Here is a 21,896-nt window from a genome sequence, read left to right as displayed (position 1 = left end):
TTGGTCGCTGCAGAAAGTCCAGCACTTTATTTTGTCGCTGGACTTCCTGCTGACATCGCTGAACTGGCGTGTGTGACGCCGATTCAGCGATGTCTTCGCTGGTAAACAGGGTAAATATCGGGTTACTAAGCGCAGGGCCGCGCTTAGTAACCCGATGTTTACCCTGGTTACCAGCGTAAAAGTAAAAAAACAAACAAACACTACATACTTACCTTCCGCTGTCTGTCCCTCGGCGCTCTGCTTCTCTGCCCTGTGTAAGCACAGCGGCCGGAAAGCAGAGCGGCGACCCTGCGCTTAGTAACCCGATGTTTACCCTGGTTACCGGGGACCTCGGGATCGTTGGTCGCTGGAGAGCTGTCTGTGTGACAGCTCTCCAGCGACCAAACAGCAATGCTGCAGCGATCCGGATCGTTGTCGGTATCGCTGCAGCGTCGCTTAGTGTGACGGTACCTTAAATCTAAAAACTCTGATTGTGTCAGAATGGCTGCACCCAGTAAACTAAATGATACATTGTTGGATTCAGGGCCTTTTTCCCTACATCATACTGCTCTAAGATGAGTAGCAGAAACCTGATGACAGATTCCCTTTAAATTTTAACAATCTTTTCAATGCCAATTTGAACCATTGTCAAAAGGGATGTAACACGGAATGTATAGAAAACAAAATACAGCAGTAAGCCACAGTATAGGTGTACTGTCCAATTGTAATAGTAAAACAGTTGTGCCAAAAATAGACATGAAGAGTTAAATGTCTGCATTTTATTACATTTTTTATTTTTACATCTTTACCATAATTAAACCCACTTCCCAAATATGATGTGATCACAAATGCTAGGTACTGTAGGTACATGTCCAAAAAGCCAGCAAGTGCAACAGTGTGATGTACTGGTGGATTGTACAGATGTGAAATGTATCTAGTAAAACAAAATAAATTACACGTCTATTTTATTAGTTACATTTCACATATGCACAATCCACCAACACAGAAAATTCCCCACAATCCAATTATTTAACCACAACTGTCTAAGGCTAAGTTCACACTTGCGTTTGGCTGGTTTGCGTATGGCTGCGTACTTCTTTCCTTACGCTCCGCCCACTCTCTGCCTACTTCCGCATGTGTCCTGCGTACCTATCTTTAACATTGGGCATTTTGACGTGCCCGCCGACCGCATGGTGCAACATCTACTATTTCTCTGTCTCCCTATAAATTAAATCTTTATATTTGTTGCAGACTACTATCGTCACTGCTGCAGTTGTACAGCAGACACTGAATGTAGTATTTGGACAGTGTTTTATGGCTTTCTCTTTCTACCTCTTTCTCTGAGCTGTGAGCACTGATGTTCTCTCACTATTCTAAAATCGCCCTAAAATGTCTGCTACATTCCCTGCTTAGAATTTTATACAGGCTTTGATAGAACCTCCTGTTTGGCTGTGCTATACTATGTAACGTGATAGCTACCAGCCATTAGGGGGATGTCTGTGCAGTCGTGATCATGTTAGCTTTATGTGGCTGTTGCAATCTTCTGCAATGTGTAAAAAATTGACTCGCATTTTTCTATGCAATTTGTGCAAATCAATTAAAAAATTGTTCAAATACACCAGGAACTTAAAATTTTATAAACTTTGACTCAAATTTAAATTGCAGAACATATCCATGTAAATTAGCTGCCTCCTTAGCACGACTCTTTCCATGTGTTCTATTAGAGCAAAGAATAAATCCACCCTTCTATTATCTAGCAGGACTAGGAGTGGCCATTTCATATACTATAGTTGCCCGACAGAGGACCCTACGGTAAAATATGTATTTGACTACAAGTTCCAGAAAAGCCAGACGTGTTGAGACATCCCTCATAACTCAGGTTTTATAAAGTATACCATCACTACAACAATATATTGTTTTCTCTACATACCATTTTAAGCTTCTAGGTGTAGGTTTAAAAAAAAATATTTTAGGGCCAGTGTCTAACCTTGAAACACTGGCTTCTTTTTCTAGTAGCTAGCTGATTTCAAAAGTTCAGTACAAATAGCTAATTGTTATAATAAGAATTTACTTTGCTTAGGAAAACATGGCAGGCATGTATGCTGGGTTTTATGTGTGTTATGGGTTTGGGTACCATCCAATTGCAATGCACCAACAAAGGGTAATTTGTTCTGAGTAGTCTTGGTAAAAACTGTCAGACTTAAAATGATAAATGGTGTAGTCTATTACTCTGTGGTTGAGATACTTCTATCCAAAATGAGAGCCAACAATGTCATTGCTCACAGCGCGTCTAGAAAGGACACTTGATTTAAAACTATTTGCCAAGATGTAGTGTGCAAATAACACAAGAAGTATGCAAGAAATCTCTAGCAATGCACATCATCAGGGCTATATTCACAGATAATTTTGCCTTAAGGGCTCCTTCTCACTTGTGCGAGACTCGGATGAGTCTCGCACGGCAATACCCCGGCTCTGCTGCCGGCACAGAGGAGCGGAGTGTGCGGCTGCATGTATTCCTATGCGGCCGCACACTCCGATCTGAGTGTCGGGGGCGGAGCCAGGTTTTAATCATCAGAGTTGCTCGTAAGTGAGAAGGAGCCCTAAGAATTAAATACTGAACACGCCCCAAAAGACTATCCCGCTGCAGTCTCTTCACAGCTCCCCGCGCATTCACTATATTTTGCAGGGAAACAGCTGTGACATTGTCCATGTGGTCTTGAAAGTGAAAAAACTGTTTCACTACAAAATGAAATTATTATGCTTAGGAAAAGTGAAAAGCGGCACTGGCTACTTTCTGATAAGGTTTCTCCTTGTGGAGCGGGACATGCCAAGCCTGACATGCCAATGTGAGAAGATTTTCAAGACTTGCAATGCTACTCTGGGAAATTAGACATGCAAAGTGTATCTAAGTCATGTGACAAGGCTCATTAAAGGGTCAACATAGACTTGCAGGATTGCTACCTTCCAATAGGTGGCACTAGAGTTCTAGCTCTCTTCCTCACTGAAGAGACAATTTGCATAATTGGCATATTACCCAGAGGAGCATTGCGGCTTTAAGTCTCCTCATCTCGGCATGCTTAGCATGTCGATCTCTGCAAGGAGAAATTATACCTTTTGGATAGAGATATCTTCAGAGAGGAAGAGGACTAGAACTCTACTGCTACCTATTAGAAGTAGCTATTCTAAAAGTCAATATCGACCCTTTAATGAGCCTTGTCACATGACTTATGATAAAAGCCAAACCAGAATCTCAATTTGTAGACACCATGTTATGGGGTGCTGCACCTCTTCAGTGCAAAGTGTGAGATCTGGTTTGGCTCAGTGAGAGGCGACTGACCGGGATCAAAAGGGTAATGTTTCTCCTTGTGGAGAGTGACATGCCAGGCAATGTGGTGAGAAAAAAAATCACTGGCAGAAAATGTTCTCACAGGTGGTATCACAACCTGCTGCCCTAGGCATTGAGCCTCCATTTTATGCATGTTATTGCACGTGGAAGAAATACTGAATGGTGGCACTGCTTTATAATGTTGCAAGTCTCCACAGCTAGACCAGATTATCACTCATCTAGGTATAATATAACGTACCCTTTCTTCTGGGGACAGATAATGCAATGGATTTGGCTATTGATGAAGCTCATAGATGCACACATTGATAGCATAATATTAAAAAAATGTTATTGCTAACAGGTATCAGGTTCCCTCTTTACCATAAGGCCACATGCAGATATTGGCACACAGACGTGTATGAACTGAATAAAAACGTCATATATGTCTCTATATATTAGGTATATAGAGATTCAAAATTCCTCTTACAGACTTATGACTGCTGTATTATTGCTCCAAACATAAATATAAAATTGTTTAACCCATATGGTAACTGCTACAAAAATAATGGAATATAAAACAATCAAAAACTTGTATGTACCCTGAAATTATATACTGTAGATACTTGAGTATAAGCAGAGTTTTTCAGCACATTTTTTGCCCTGAAAAAGCCCCCATCGGCTTATACTCGAGTGAGGGTCCCAGAAGATGGAGGGGGAGCAGCAGCGACAGAGCAGCGGGTCACAGGAGGCAGGAGCCGGTTGCTGAGGCTAAAGCCTGTGCTCGCTGCTAAAGAGAATTGAATATTCACTGCGCTCGAAATGAATATTCATTTTTCTTCAATAGCCCACTACTTAAGGGAATGAATATGCACTGCCTTTCATACCCATGTGCAGTGAATATTCATTCACTTACAGTGCCTTGCGAAAGTATTTGGCTCCCTGGAACTTTTCAACCTTTTCCCACATATTATGCTTCAAACATAAAGATACCAAATGTAAATTTTTGGTGAAGAATCAACAACAAGTGGAACACATTTGGGAAGTTGAACGAAATTTATTGGTTATTTTAAATTTTTGTGGAAATTCAAAAACTGAAAAGTGGGGCGTGCAATATTATTCGGCCCCTTTACTTTCAGTGCAGCAAAGTCACTCCAGAAGTTCATTGTGGATCTCTGAATGATCCAATGTTGTCCTAAATGCCTAATGATGATGAATATAATCCACCTGTGTGTAATCAAGTCTCCGTATAAATGCACCTGCTCTGTGATAGTGTCAGGGTTCTGTTTGAAGCACAGAGAGCATCATGAAGACCAAGGAACACAACAGGCAGGTCCGTGATACTGTTGTGGAGAAGTTTAAAGCCAGATTTTGATACAAAATGATTTCCAAAACTTTAAACATCCCAAGGAGCACTGTGCAAGCGATCATATTGAAATGGAAGGAGTATCATACCACAGCAAATCTACCAAGACCCGGCTGTCTCTCTAAACTTTCATCTCAAATAAGGAGAAGACTGATCAGAGATGCAGCCAAGAGGCCCATGATCACTTTGGATGAACTGCAGAAATCTACAGCTGAGGTGGGACAGTCTGTCCATAGGACAAAAATCAGTCGTACACTGCACAAATCTGGCCTTTATGGAAGAGTGGCAAGAAGAAAGCAATTTCTCAAAGATATCCATAAAAAGTGTTGTTTAAAGTTTGCAACAAGCCACCTGTGAGACACACCAAACATGTAGAAGAAGGTACTCTGGTCAGATGAAACACAAATCGAACTTTTAGGCAACAATGCTAAACGATATGTTTGGCATAAAGGCAACACAGCTCATCAATCTGAACACACCATCCCCACTGTCAAACATGGAGCCATGCATACCAGAATAGGGATGAGGAGACATACAGACCATGATAGGGATGAAGAGCCATGCATACAAGGATAGGGATGGGGAACCATGTATTCCAGGATAGGGATGAAGAGACATACATATCAGGATAGGGATGAGGAGCCATGCATACTAGGATAGGGATGAGGAGGCAATGCATAACAGGATAGGGATGAGGAGCCATGCAGACCAGGATAGGTATAAAGAGCCATGCAGACCAGGATAGGTATAAAGAGCCATGCAGACCAGAATGGGGATGAAGAGCCATGCATACAAGGATAGGGATGAGGAGCCATGCATACCAGGAAAGGGATGAGGAGCCATGCATAGCAGGATAGGGATGAGGTCAACAATGCATACCAGGCTTATACTAGAGTCAATAAGTTTTACCAGTTTTTTTGTGGTAATATTAGGTGCCTCAGCTTATACTCGAGTATATACGGTAATTAAAAACTGATCACATTACAAAACGCTATCACAAAGAATGAACAATCAATTATATTGTAAATATAAACTGAGAGCAGTATATATAAAATATTTATGTGCAGTACATCTACTCAACAAGTTATTTGCTTTGATCATTTCTTTGATATGATCATGGAAAAATAAATACCGTATATACTCGAGTATAAGCTGAGATTTTCAGCCCATTTTTTTGGGCTGAAAGTCCCCCTCTCGGCTTATACTCGAGTCATACCTGGGGGTCGGCAGGGGAGGGGGAGCGGGGGCTATCTAGTTATACTTACCTACTCCCGACGCGGTCCCTGGACGTCCCTGCTTCTTTCAGCGCTGCAGATTCTTCCTGTATTGAGCAGTCACATGGTACCGCTCATTACAGTCATGAATATGTGGCTCCACCTCCCATAGAGGTGGAGCCGCATATTCATGACTGTAATGATCGGTAACTGTGACCGCTCAATACAGGAAGAAGATGCAGCGGTGGAAGAAGCAAGGACCGCGCTAGGAGCAGGTAAGTATACGGGGAGGGGAGCGCTGCGCGATATTTACCGCTCCTCGTTCCGGTGCGGCTCCATCTCCAGCGTCCTCTGGCAGTGATGCTCAGGTCAGAGGGCACGGTGACATAGTCAGTGCGCGCCCTCTGCTGAGCGTCAGTGCTGGAGACGGAGCTGCACGAGGAGCAGGTAAATATTGAAAGCGCCGGCGTCCTGAGCGAAGAGAGGTGAGTATGTGACTTTTTTTTTAATTGCAGCAGCATTACATATGGCACAGCTTTATATGGAGCTTCTATGGGGCCATAATGAACGGTGCAGAGCATTATATATGGCACAGATTTCTATGGAGCATCTATGGGGCCATAATGAACGGTGCAGAGCATTCTATATGGCACAGATTTCTATGGAGCATCTATGGGGCCATAATGAACGGTGCAGAGCATTATATATGGCACAACTTTATATGGAGCATCTATGGGGCAATAATGAACGGTGCAGAGCATTATATATGGCACAGCTTTATATGGAGCATCTATGGTGCCATAATGAACGGTGCAGAGCATTCTATATGGCACAGCTTTATATGGCGCATCTATGGGGCAATAATGAACGATATGGAGCATTATATGTGGCACAGCTTTATATGGAGCATCTATGGGGCCATAATGAACGGTGCAGAGCATTCTATATGGCACAGCTTTATATGGCGCATCTATGGGGCAATAATGAACAATATGGAGCATTATATGTGGCAAAGCTTTGTATGGCGCATCTATGGGGCAATAATGAACGATATGGAGCATTATATGTGGCACAGCTTTATATGGAGCATCTTATGGGGCAATAATGAACAGTATGCAACATTATATGTGGCACAGCTTTATATGGAGCATCTTATGGGGCAATAATGAACGGTATAAAGCATCTATTTATATTTTTGAAATTCACCGGTAGCTGCTGCATTTCCTACCCTAGGCTTATACTCAAGTCAATAAGTTTTCCCAGTTTTTTGTGGCAAAATTAGGGGGGTCGGCTTATACTCGGGTCGGCTTATACTCGAGTATATACGGTAAGCCTGTCTAGTTTTGTTCTTGTGATTTGAGAAATATGTTCTAGGGTGATAAAACTAAGAGTGTCATTTATAGAGAAGGATCTAGATGTACTTCTAGTCTACAGGATAGACAACAGCATGGAATATCAATCAGCAGCTTCTAGGGTAAGTAGGATATTGTCATGTATTATTGTATAAGAGTGATGAAACAAGGACGTAATACTACCACTTTACAAAGCATCAGGAATATACAGTTCAATTTTGGGCACCCGTTCATGGAAAGGATGCCTTGGAGTTAGAAAAGATAAAAAGAAGAGCCACAAAAATCATAAGTGGTATTATCTGAGGAATAGTCTAGCTATCTACAAGCTTTTTAGAAGAAAATAAGAAATAATTATGTAAATATGTAGAAGTTATTTTCTGAATGTTTTGTTCAGTGGATCGGCAATTGCGATCCGGATTGAAAGATTAGCTCTTTTGAGGGAGACTCAATAAAGCACTGTGGTTGTGCATGTGCCCCTTTCCATATCTCCTTCACCGTTTCTGTATTGAATTCAATGGACATTTATCTTTTTTTCAACAGCATTAACTTTGCAACTATGAAACTTTTAGCCAGTAAAGTCAGTAATGTTAGTAAGTGAAAGGCGAAGACTGTGCAGTGCATTGTAGGAATGGGTGTTTGTGGAAATATATACTTTATGGAGAACATACTTTGGTATGTTCCTATAGGGGATGCCGCACCAGCAGTCATACCTGAGCTAAAAATAAAGACACCGGTGAGATATGGTAAGTGGAGAGGCGGTAACTTGGTATATATTTTGTATTATGACCCACTAACTTCAGGTTATCTGAGTATGCTACCTTAACAATGATACTAGAGGTGGTTCAATCTAACGGTAATTTATAGACATATCATTTTGCATGATATTCTAGTGTAAAAATTTCCGCATCATATAGTGCACAGTTGATGCTTCCAGGAATGAATCTACTTAGGTCTTGTGCCTTCTCAAATCCTTAAATATAAGAGTGCTCCTCTAGCAGACTGCCCGCCTGCCCGTCTTGACAAAGCCTTTTGGCCTATATATTATGGTTCTTGGCAGTGCAAGTTTGGAACAATGACTAAATAAACTCCAGATAATAACATATGCTGATCTTTTTCATATGTGAAGAGATTCTTACCCCAGTCAGTTTATTATTTGCAGTTGATTTATCCCTTGCCAAGTGAACTAAGGATAGGAGACAGAGTTCAGGTGTCCCTTGTTTGTCAAGTGCTGCTTCTTCATCGCTATCCATGCTGCGGCTCAGAAGATGTTCATTTTCAGAGGAGGCATCATTTTCACTGGGCAAAGATGATAAAACAATTTACTTTTACATTCTGCATATCACAATTATCTCCCGAAATCACCTATTGCTTCATACAATGAAATGTGAATTAGAGAAGAGGCAATAGGTATCATTCTAGAAAATGGAGGCATGTTCTTATTGCTGAGTTGGGGCACAAAATTTCAGAAATTACTTTAATCTTTTCATGAAATCTATGATAGATAGAGAGATAGATGACGATAAGATAGATACAAAATGGAAAAAATGAAGCGGTACAAAATGCAAAAAAAAAATGCAAAGAATTAAAAAATCTCATGGTGCAAGAATCCTGGATGAACAATCCCATAATTTGTTAGATATATAAAGATAAGAAGTGGCAGCACTCCATTAATAGGTAAAAAGTATGGAGTTTACTAACCCATATGGAGATGCTTCACTTCTATCACAGAACCTTTCTCTTGCTTGAGGACCTAGGACATCGTTTAGGTCGTCGCCAATGTTTTGGTCCCAGGTCCTCAAGCAAGGAAAATGTTCTGTTGTCACACAACGTGAAGGAAAAGCTAAGTGCAACACGAAGGGATAAGGCAAAGAGAACCAAACACTAGGGAAGGGGGAAGTGGAGGCCCCTAGACAGATCTAACATCACTCTGTCTGCCCTATTGTCTATATATAGGTTCCGCACCTATCGCCGAGCAGGATACCTAATCCCCGCCTGACCCTGGTGATAATCCCTGCACCAAGAAGGACAGGATGTGCACTAGCCAATCCTCACTACCTCTAAAGACAACTGGGATAGACAAACGAAACAAAAGGAACACTTAACTTGAGTAGACTCAGAGAAAAACAACAAAGTTCTCCAAAGTCCAAAGAGGACGCTAGGCGACTTCTACAGCTCCAAGCCTCAACAGGTAAATACAAATGGAAATATCACAGCAAGTTGGGAGTTATAAACACCCAAATCCAGGTGTGACCATTAGAGCTGGGGGAGGTGGCCACTGGGCCCTAGTGTCAGAAGTACCAAGCAGAAGTCTGCAAAGCAAACTGCTGAGACCTTCTGCAGATAGATGCACTGCAACGGTCTGCAGCCCCTGACACATCCATGACATCTGTGATAGAACTGAAACGTTGCCACATGGGCTAGTACATGCCACACTATTTGCCTATTAATGGAGTGCTGCCTCTTCTTATCTTTAGATAGATAGATAGATAGATAAGGACATGATCCGCCTCTCACCTTTTTTCAGTTTTTGTCTGTGTTTCCGAGAGTTTTTCAAATTCATCTTTTTCAGCATAAATTACAACATTTTCAGCTGTAAAACATTATTCAGTGCTAGGTTATAGTACAAATTCAGTTATTATCTGACTATATCACTCAATAACTCATGAACCCTATTAGACATTTGGCTAGAATTACTGGCAGTATTTATGTGAATATTCATAATCTTTTTATGCAGTTTCCAATATGACAAATGGTCAAACAATTATGTTTTCCAGGAATAGCTAGGCAACCTAGCCAAATGTAACTTACAGGCAAAATTATTATGGACAAACTTGAAATCCAAAAAGAATCACAAAAATTGAACGTGTCAGCAGATTTTCCTAAAAATGATAATTAAAACCACAATAACCTACTCTGCTCCTTCACCTCATCAAATTTATACGAGTATAATCTAACATTATCTCATTCCAACTGGTTGGTTGACATACTGTGCAGCATCACAAATAACTATCCTTCTTGTGAATGTTATGGAATCCATTTTTTACCTGCAACCACCTTAAAGTGGTTGTCCACTACTCAGGCAACCCTTTCTCAATCACTATGTTCGCCCCTCATACAATGATAACAGCTATACTCACTTCCAGTGCTCGTGCCTTTCTAGTGTCAGCATTGGCTCTCCCGGGGCTCAAGTGACATCGTTATATCACTCGAGCACTGCAGTCGATCAACATGTGCTTCACTCTCCCTTCCTTCGGATGTAACTGACATCCAAAGGAAGTTAAAGCTGTGGCCGCTTTCCCACTTCCTCCGGATTTCTGATTTGTCTGCCACCGCTGGAACGTCAGTCACTGTTGGAATGGCACCTTCACTGGAGGTGAATATAGCTGTTATTATTTTATAATTGGGGAAAATAATAATTGTGAATGGTTTGTCCGAGTAGAAGACAACCCCATTAATGTCTGTAAAATAAATATTTTCTACAGCTGCTGTACAGACATGATGATAGAAAATAAGCAAACCCTATATGAGCTAATCCTGCAGTCAAATCTACATTTATACCCTACTTTAATTGAACCTGTCCTGTGAACAAATGTTATAGGGGGTTAATTTGCAGGTAAATGGTGTTCTATATCTGCCCCGTGCTTGCACTGAAAACTCAGCTCCGGGAGCAATTCCTCCCAGCAGCCTCGGGATTTCAGTCATAAAGACATGGCGCGGCTTCAGTCACCGCTCAGTACATAGTGAGTGGAGGCTGAAACCATTCCCTGGCACCGATTGACAGCTGGATCAGCACTAATCTACTGTAGACCAAGCTGTCAGTCAGTGCCGGGGTGTGGTTACAGCCGCCACACACTATGTACTGAGCGGTGACTGAAGCCACTCTATGTCTCTATGACTGAAAGCCAGAGGCTGCCTGGAGGAACATAGTTCATTTCCTCCCAGTAGCCGGGCTTTCAGGGCAAGCACCGGGCAACTTCTGAACACTGGTAGCTTGCAGATTAACACCATATCTGCAGGTTAATAGCGTATTTTCACATGACAGGCTCCCTGCAATACTAATATAAGTATGGTGGGTTAGAAATGACTAAAGGACAGATGGAAACGAATATGGCTGCACGGTCAGACTATACCAGGGTTGCGTGGTGTTTGTTACCATGGAGACAAGTCTGTATGGGGGCTGTAGAAAAATAATAGAAAATCATACAACTGCGGCTGCCTGCTGCCACTGTTTATACTTTGAATTAAATGGTTGCTTCTAAATTTATCCATGTTAAAAGACATTTTATTTTAGGAATCTGTAAAAGTTATCGTTGAAGTGTTTTTTAATGATTGTACACATACTAACCTGGAACTTCCTTTTTTTCTTCTTCTGCAATGTCTTGAGCTTCTACATTCTTTGAATGTATTGTACAGCACGCTAATGAACAGACAGAGTGACCATTAAATAAATCTAAGTATTGGTACATCTAAGTATTTGTTGCTTTACTTATATGTTCAGAACATGAAATAATATGGTAAGGTAACACTATCTAGTTTAATATAATGTTATAGCATGCAGCCTAAGATCCAAAAATACACTACTTGGTTTGATATATCTTTAGAACTATTAGGTTCTTTAAGGCAGGGGTCCCCAACTCCAGTCCTCAAGGCCCACCAACATGTCATGTTTTCAGGATTTCCTTAGTCTTGCCCAGGTAATAATTGCATCACCTGTGCAATGCAAAGGAAATCCTGAAAACATGACCTGTTGGTGGGCCTTGAGGACTGGAGTTGGGGACTCCTGCTTTAAGGGACAAGTCTCCTTCACCTTTTGTACCAGTCATTTCTAATATGTACAAATCTGTTCCTAAAGAAATATAACACACTTATAATGCACATACCATAGCCTACAAGCACCAAAGAACACTCCATGTTTGGTCTTTATCAGCTCTGTTCACACTGCAGATTTATGGGGAAAATAAGACTGCATGCAGCACTGCTTTTCCTTACAAATTGCTGGATACATGTGAAGAACTCAATGGATCTAATGATAAGTCCATGAGATATTTTAAGTGCAGCAATCATCCAGCAGAAGGTTGGGGTTTCCATTATAAATAAGCAACAATGCAGATGTGAATAGAGACTAAAAAATACCTGGTGACACATCAGTTTTAGGGTTTGTATACACCTCAAAAATCAAGTCTACCCAGACATATCATACTATAGCCAAAAATTTTAATATACTAGTGACACAACTATAGCACTTCTCCAACTATGCATTTTCCTCTAATTCTTATCAATTATTTATTGCCCCTACCTCGAGCTGAAGGCTTGGTCTTCACAATGTAGAACATGATAATGAGGACAATAGCAATGGCCATGATGAATATTGTTGACATTGCAATAATAAGTGCAGTTGCCAAATGTCCCTGGCCCGAGATGTCAACTAAAAGATAAGAATTTTTTAATATTACACATGGTAGAGTGGACGTTTCTTTCAGATGTTAAACTATGATGATCAAAAATAAAGGGAAGTATCAAAATCTATCTACAGTGAGGAAAATAAGTATTTGATCCCTTGCTGATTTTGTAAGTTTGCCCCTGACAAAGACATGAACAGTCTATAATGTTAATGGTAGGTTAATTTTAACATTGAGAGATAGAATATTAAAAATAAAACCAAGAAAACCACATTGTATAAATTATATGAATTTATTTGCATTTTTCCGTGAGAAATAAATATTTGATCCCCTACCAACCATTAAGAGTTCTAGCTCCTACAGACCAGTTAGAAGCTCCTAATCAACTTGTTACCTGCATTAAATACAGGTGTCTTACATAGTCACCTTTATAAAACACCCAGTCAGAGTCTAACCTCTGCAACATGGGCAAGACCAAAGAGCTTTATAAGGATGTCAGGGACAAGATCATAGACCTGCACAAAGTTGGAATGGGCTACAAAATCATAAGTAAGATGCTTGGTGAGAAGGAGACAACTGTTGGTACAATAGTAAGAAAATCAAAGAAATACAAAATGACTGTCATTTGACATTGATCTGGGGCACCATGCAAAATCTTACCTTGTGGGGTATCCTTGATCATGAGGAAGGTGAGAGATCAGCCTAAAACTACACGGGGGAACTTGTTAATGATTTCAAATCAACTGGGACCACAGTCACCAAGAAAACCATTGGCAACACATTACGCCGTAAGGTTTAAAATCCTGCATTGCCCGCAAGGTCCCCCTGCTCAAAAAGGCACATGTGCAGGCCCATCTGAAGATTGCCAATGAACGCTTGGATGATTCTGTGAGTGATTGGGAGATGAGACAAAAATTGATCTCTTTGGTATAATTCAACTTGCCGCGTTTGGAGGAAGAGAAATGATGTCTATGACACAAAGAACACCATCACCACTGTCAAGTATGGAGGTGGAAACATTATGTTTTGGGGGTGTTTCTTTGCTAAGGGCACAGGACTACTTCACCACATCAAAGGAAGAATGAATGGAGCCATGTACTGTAAAATCATGAGTGACAACCTCCTTCCCTCTCCAGGACCTTAAAAATGAGTGGCGGCTGGGTCTTCCTGCAAAGATAATGACCTAAAACATGCAGCCAAGGCAAAAAAGGAATGGCTCGAAAAGAAGCACATTAGGGTCATCGAGTGGACTAGCCAGTCTCCATACCTTAATCCCATAGAAAACTTATGGAGGGAGTTGAAGCTCCTAGTTGCCAAGCGACAGCCTCAAAATCTTAATGATTTAGGATCTTGATTTGCAAAGAGGAGTGGACCAAAATTCCTCCTGACACATGCGCAAACCTCATCATTAACTACAAAAAACATCTGACTGCTGTGCTTGCCAACAAGGGTTTTGCCACCAAGTATTAAGTCTTGTTTGTCAGAAGGATCAAACAATTATTTCTCACTGCAAAATGCAAATAAATGTATATAATTTAAACAATGTGATTTTCTGGATTTTATTTTTGATATTCTATTTCTCAATATTAAAATTAACCTACTCTGAAAATTATAGACTGTTCATGTCTTTATCTATCTATCTATCTATCTATCTATCTATCTATCTATCTATCTATCTATCTATCTATCTATCTTCTGGTCTTTACTAGAGATTGAATGTATCCACTAATGGAGCTATGTTACAAACATTGAACCACTATATTTATATAGGGTGTAGTAGTTACAGTACATATTCTAATGTTATAGACAGTATTGTGCAAAAGTTTCAGACAGGTATGGAAATAATGCTGCAAAATAGAAAGGTGTTCAAAAATGGAAGTGTTAATAGTTATTTTTTATTAATTAAAAAATGTAAAGTGAATGAAGAAAAATCTAAATTAGATCATTATTTGGCAAGACCACCCTTTGCCTTCAAAATTAGTATCAAAACATCAATTCTTTTAGGTACACTGGCACACAGGTTTTTACAGCGAGGTTGATCCAAACATCTTGGAGAGCAAACCACAGATCTTCTGTGGATGTAGGCTTGCACACACCTATCTGTCTCTTCATATTATCCCAGACAGACCCAATGTTGATTTCAGGGCTATGTGGGGGCCATATAATCACTTCCAAAGGCCCCTTGTTCTTCTTATCTGCAAATAAGGATATGTTGCATACTTTGTTTGTTGATGGCCTGGCGAAAAGTACAATACTGAATATCTTTAGGAAACAGTGAAGTATGGTAAAAGTTCCATTTAAGTTTATGACTGCCATTCAGCAAATGGAGATGAAGAGAACTACATTCAGTGTAAAGAAGATCAAGGAGTCCTGAATGCGTTGATATGTTTTCTAGAGCCCTGATCTCAACATCATCAAGTCTGTCAAGGATTACATGTAGAGGCAGAATTATTTGCACAAGCCTACATCCATAGAAGATCTGTGGCTTGTTTTCCAAGATGTTCAGTACAACTTCCCAGTTAAATTCCTTCAAATCTCTTAGTACGATTGATGCTTTGTTGATGCTTTGAAGGCAAAGGATGGTCACACCAAATATTGGTTTGATTTAGGGTTCTCTTTTGTTGATTCACTTTGTGTTTTGTAAATTGCTAAAAATAAACTATTAACATTTCTAATTTTTAAAGTATTCTTACATAACAGCATTTTCTACACCTGATTAATACTTTTGCATAGTACTTTATATCATTAGAATATGTAGTTATTACATCCTGTTATGAAAATAGTGCAATATGTGTAATACAGCACTATTAGTAGATAAAATTACACCTCCTGATGAAACTGTAGGTACAGGGACACTTCACAACTCTGAGCTCTAATATAGGTACCGTATTTTATGGACTATAAGATGCATCGGACCATAAGATGCACCCCAAATTTTGGGGAGGAAAATAGGATTTTTAAAAAAATAAAATGGTGGTCCGTCCAATAGGCTGGATTTATGGTAGCGTACCGGGGGTTAGGTGGCGGAGAAGGAGCGGGAACACAGGAGGCAGGGTTGGTGCTGCACAAAGATGGCAGTTGCAGGAGTTGGGTGATGCTGTGGTTCTGGGGCTGAGAGAAGGGGGTGTCCCAGCAGTGAGAGAAAATGTCAGCAAGCAGGAGCAGAGTCTGCGCTCTGGCTATTGATTTCCTTGCAGTGGGCTTCAGGAAAATGGCCACAAGAGGTGGTGCAGGCACAGATTGATACATCCCCATCACAACATCATCCCCACAGTGAAACATGGAGGTTGTATAATCATGCTGTGGGAATGTTTTTCAGCAGCAGGGACAGGGAAATTGGTCTGACTTGAGGGGAGTTTGGATGGTGCAAAATACTCAAAATATTCTTGAGCAAAACCTGTTTTACTCGGTCAGTGATTTGAGACTGGGACCAAGGTTCACCTTCCAACAAGATAATAGGGACCAGAAAAGGATCTGAATGATGGAGGGTGATTGAGATGCCGCAAGTAAAGGAAAATGATGAAAAGTAATGACATAAGGGACAGACTGTGGCCCCATTTAACATTTTAATATGGAGCCTTTGGTCAATTCCTTGCCACAGCAACAGGAGAGTGTGCTGATCTTGCAACTCACAGTGATCTATTGACCCACTGATTATTACTAACCACTAGTACTGTATACGACACGGCAGTATAGTGATTTGGGGAGTTGTATCTCTATGCCATATGTGCACCATCTGAATACTATACTCTGCTGCAAGTTAATAGGACAATATGGTGCACAACCAGCTAAATAATGTAATATTTTGTTATACTAATGCACAGAAAATGTGACTAATTTTTATTTCTCTTATCCCACCTTTATGGGCATGTTGAAAGGGAGAGGTAGTGCTAGAGTCCATAATTCTTGTCGAACTCCCAGGTAAATAGTTTTGAGTACCTGAAAAAAAAATCAGAAAAGTGTGTAAAACATTTTTCTCACCAACAAATACAACACAAAATCATGGTGTAGTAATTAGCATATCATTATTATTTATTTATATAGCACCATTAATTCCATGGTGCTGTACATGAGAAAAGGGGTTACATACAGGGTTATAGATATTGTTAACAGAAAATAAATTTACAATGACTGACTGGTACAGAGGGGAGAGGACCCTGTCCTTGCGGACTTACATTCTATCACAAATCATCTTCTATCTATTTGACTTATAGGACTAATGTAGGATGCTGAGAGATCTTAACTGCCAAGAGTAGGGTTCACATTCCTGTAGCACAAAGTAATACACAACTGCTGGAGTTGTAGAAGATAAGAGTAAAATGTTCCATAGATTCATTTTTAAAGTCAATGTCAGCTAGAAGAAATCCATAAATAATGTGATTGTAGGTGGCGGTGTCTTTTCTTTCATAAACAGTGATGAATTCTCTCCATGTATGAAGGTAGATTTTGGATAATGCCCAAAATAAGCACAAGACATATTATTGAGACTCTTCACAAATGTGTCATTAGGGATTGTCATCCACATAAAGGGTATCTATAAAAGAATGAAATGCCGACACAGAATTCAACATACCTATAAAATCCCATGAAAGGCCATAACGTGCCAAAACAAAATGTGTAACGGCAATTAGCACTATCCATTCACAAAGTAACAATAGTATAAAAGCCTACAACATGTTCACAAAATGGGATGACACAAACAAGTGGCCACACATCATTTGAATATAGACTTTAGGTTTACTTATTTGCAATCAGGAGCTGATGTCAATATTGTCTGAAGAGGTAGTAGAACAGGTTGTATAACATGTGTGTCTGACATATTGTGCTTTGTGTATCCCCCCTACATTTTTGAATCATCAAACTGCAATATGGTCTTAAATACTAAATATTAGCCAAATGGACCTCCAGCAAACAAGTAAGGCTCTGTTCATACTGCCACTTGAAGCCCATTTGGCAGTTACGACAGAAACTAAAATACAGGTGTGAACAGTGCCTAATGAAGTTTTACCGTCAGGTTATGGTAGTCTTATATAAAGTCTAACATTAAATGGTGGAATGCAGTGGGGGAATACTAGGATCATATAATGGCTCTTTATCATTCTCCTGTCTTTCTATTCTATTTTTGTGGAAAATCTGATTATTTATTTATTATTTTCTGTTATGCTGTAATGTCTATTGTCTGTACAAGTCCCCTCTATAATTTGTAAAGCGCTGCGGAATATGTTGGCGCTATATAAATAAAAATTATTATTATTATTATTATTCATTTTTAAGATTTGGTCTACAAGCACAGGTGACCCGTGCCTATATTATGTTGCTCTAAAGGGGTTCCAAAATTAAAAGTCCAATCCATGATGATAAAATAGCAAAATTAACTTCACTTGACTTTTCTTTTCCCTGGAGATCCAGCGCAGTGGTCACTTTACTACCATCATGGCTCCTATCACTGAGCTATTCCCCCCAACATCTCCATAGACAGGGACATGTGGTTCGGCAACGCATGCTTGTGTTTGCAGTAGAGAGACGGGATTAAGACAAAAAGAATTGGGCAATGAAATTCAGCGTGTCGAATTGTCGAATCCTTCATTCCCCTGAGAATCAAGAGGCCCCCATATACAAAAGGCAGTTTCTGCACAACCTGCTCTATTTTGTATGTGCATCTAAATTATGGTCATATACATAGTAATTGAGGCCATTTTTAGATATTTGGATATTTGTTGAGAGAGTAAACTAATTTTCTGTAATAAGAAAATGCTAATTGTCTCCTCATTGTCCCCCTTGTATTTATGTGGGAGTAGGGGGGAAAGTAGCAGTTGGCAAAACAATTATGAAAATACGCAAAATATGTATTAAGAAGAAATAAGTCCCGAAAATAAGCATAGAAACTGTCTTTAAAGCAATGATACTGTGATGAAAAACACATTCTCTGTACAAAGGAGAAAAAACCCTCAATTTTCACCAGACATGTGGGTTTACATTGCTCACAGGTTACCGTATATGAAAGCTGTATTGTGTTAAGCAGGTGCCATACAATATGTGATCATGCTGTTGATGAGATCAGCGGGAAGACAGAGTCATCACAAGTGGTCGTGTAATGTAATGTATGTTTGATCTCAGCTGGAACGCCAGTGAACTGCATTGAAAAGCCTGTTAAAAGTGATAGCAAGTCAAAGCATGCTGGTAATATGAGAATCAGACAAAACATCAATTCATTTGAGCCTGATAATTAAAGGAAATACGAGGAGATAGTGACGGCTTGCTGTGACCTGAACAACTTGGTTGGCAATTTTAGATATCTGAGATTTGGCATGGTATAACCTAGTAACATTTTTGTGGAGAGTGCAACGACGGCTGAAAGCCAAAGATTTCGTATACCTGGCTAGTTTGTAAAATGTGAAAACGATGATCTAATCAGTCAGAGACATGATACTCTGGCCATTTGGGGGAGGCACCAACATGAATAAGAAACTTATACCCCCCAGGTACAGTATTACCAGAGAGTTAGAGGGGTTATTGAGGACTAGTTTATGTTTTACTATAGGCCTAAAAACTACCAGACAGGTAGTTGCTATTTACCTGCCTGTTGTGCCCAGTGCCGATCTCTTCCAGCACAGAGCCAGAGCATTCACCCCTGGAGAAGATTCTGCTGCTTCACATCAACAGAACTCTGATCTCTTACCCCTATGCTGTAAAAGCATAAAATGACCCTCCTTGGCTTTCTTTATTTTTTAAACTGGCTTTGATAGCCCCCATGATTGGCTGCTCTACAACTGACGTGATGCCATAGCTGCAGGACATGGCAGCGCAAAATGTCATTAGCACATTCGATGATGTTTCAGCAGTGTGTGAAATGGCACTTTTTTTCTGTGATCCCTGCTAATCGAATTGCAAAGTGTCCGAATTCGCAGGGACCTGTGAATTTCATGACATTCAACTCAAAATTGATTCTTTATGGATTGATCAGATTACTTATAGCTGCAACATATCAAAGATTATTTCAACGTATATTCCATTAAATGAAATACAATACTATTAATATCTACTAAAACTACCAAAATACAGCAAAATATATACAGCTCAGGAAAAAATTAAGAGACCACTGCAAAATGTTCAGTTTGTCTGATTTTTCTCTTTATAGGCATATTTTTGAGTAAAATGTACCGTATATACTCAAGTATAAGCTGATCCGAGTATAGCCGACCCCCCTAATTTTGCCACAAAAAACTGGGAAAACTTAATGACTCGAGTATAAGCCTAGGGGGGAAAATGCAGCAGCTACCAGTAAATGTCAAAAGTAAAAATAGATATCAATAAAAGTAAAATTAATTGAGACATCAGTAGGTTAAGTGTTTTTGAATATCCATATTGAATCAGGAGCCCCATATAATGCTCCATACAGTTTATGATGGGCCCCATAAGATGCTCCATATTAAAATATGCCCCATATAATCCTGCATAAAGGTTAATAATGTCCCCATAAGATGCTCCATAGACACATTTGCCCAATATAATGCTGCACAAATGCTGATTATGGCCCCATAAGATACTCCATACAGACACTTGCCCATATACCGTAATGCTCCACAAACGTTAATTATGGCCCCATACAGACACTTGCCCCATATAGTGCTGCACAAACATTATGGCCCCATATAGTGCTGCACAAATGTTATGGCCCCATACAGTGCTGCACAAACGTTATGGCCCCATATAGTGCTGCACAAATGTTATGGCCCCATATAGTGCTGCACAAATGTTATGGTCCCATATAGTGCTGCACAAACCTTATGGCCCCATATAGTGCTGCACAAACGTTATCTCCCCATATAGTGCTGCACAAACGTTATGGCCCCATATAGTGCTGCACAAATGTTATGGCCCCATACAGTGCTGCACAAACGTTATAGCCCCTTATATTGCTGCACAAACGTTATGGCCCCATATAGTGCTGCACAAAAGTTATGGCCCCATATAGTGCTGTACAAACGTTATGGCCCCATGTAGTGCTGCACAAACGTTATGGCCCCATATAGTGCTGCACAAATGTTATGGCCCCATACAGTGCTGCACAAACGTTATAGCCCCTTATATTGCTGCACAAACGTTATGGCCCCATATAGTGCTGCACAAAAGTTATGGCCCCATATAGTGCTGCACAAACGTTATGGCCCCATATACTGCTGCACAAACGTTATGGCCCCATATGGTGCTGCACAAACGTTATGGTCCCATATAGTGCTGCACAAACGTTATGGCCCCATATAGTGCTGCACAAATGTTATGGCCCCATATAGTGCTGCACAAACGTTATGGCCCCATATAGTGCTGCACAAACGTTATGGCCCCATATAGTGCTGCACAAACGTTATGGCCCCATATAGTGCTGCACAAATGTTATGGCCCCATATAGTGCTGCACAAATGTTATGGCCCCATATAGTGCTGCACAAATGTTATGGCCCCATATAGTGCTGCACAAATGTTATGGCCCCATATAGTGCTGCACAAACCTTATGGCCCCATAGATGCTCCATACAGACACTTGCCCCATTTGCTGCGATAAAAAAAAAAAAAATCATATACTCACCTGTCTGTCGCTCAGGCCCCCGGCGCTTTCAATAGTTACCTGCTCCTTGTTCCGGTGCAGCTCCATCTTCTGCACTGACATTCAGCAGAGGGCGTGCACTAACCACGTCACCGCGCCCTCTGACCTGAGCGTCACTGCTGAAGACAGAGCGACGCCCGGAATGAGGAAAGATGACTATCGCGCAGTGCAGCGCAGCGCTCCCCCTCCCCGTATACTCACCTGGTCCTGGCACGGTGCAGTCCCTGCTTCCCCGACGCCGCGGCTTCTTCCTGTACTGAGCAGTCATCGTTACCGCTCATTACAGTAATGAATATGCGGCTCCACCTCTATGGGAGGTGGAGCCGCACATTCATTACTGTAATGAGCGGTACCATGTGACCGCTCAGTACAGGAAGAATCTGCTGCTGCCGGCGCCGGGGAAGCCAGGAACCTGCAGGGACCGCGCCAGGAGCAAGAAAGTATAATTTCACAGACCCCGCTCCCCCTCCCCTGCCGACCCCTACATATGACTCGAGTATAAGCCGAGAGGGGGACTTTCAGCCCAAAAAAGTGGGCTGAAAATCTCAGCTTATACTCGAGTATATACGGTAAATTGTTCTTTTATTCTATAAACGTCTAACAACATGTCTCCGAATTTCCAAGCAACAATTTTTGTATTTTTTTCTGACAAAGAAAAAT

General features: G+C 40.6%; 1 protein-coding gene across 6 annotated transcripts in view; it reads right to left on the bottom strand.

Moving 5' to 3' along the window:
* The window catches only part of EDAR (ectodysplasin A receptor), a 226,279-nt gene that overhangs the window by 20,879 nt on the left and 183,504 nt on the right, over positions 1-21,896 (bottom strand). For all 6 annotated transcript variants that reach the window (XM_069757551.1, XM_069757555.1, XM_069757553.1 and 3 more), the window contains exons 6-10: positions 16,491-16,571; positions 12,530-12,658; positions 11,579-11,650; positions 9,748-9,823; positions 8,370-8,529 (exon numbers count right to left, since the gene is read on the bottom strand). In XM_069757551.1, the coding sequence (XP_069613652.1) occupies positions 8,370-8,529; positions 9,748-9,823; positions 11,579-11,650; positions 12,530-12,658; positions 16,491-16,571 (518 nt within the window). The remainder of the gene's footprint in view (positions 1-8,369; positions 8,530-9,747; positions 9,824-11,578; positions 11,651-12,529; positions 12,659-16,490; positions 16,572-21,896) is intronic.

Source organism: Ranitomeya imitator, chromosome 3 (genome assembly GCF_032444005.1).
Source record: "Ranitomeya imitator isolate aRanImi1 chromosome 3, aRanImi1.pri, whole genome shotgun sequence".
NCBI lineage: Eukaryota > Metazoa > Chordata > Amphibia > Anura > Dendrobatidae > Ranitomeya > Ranitomeya imitator.
This window is presented reverse-complemented; position numbering and strand designations above follow the sequence as displayed.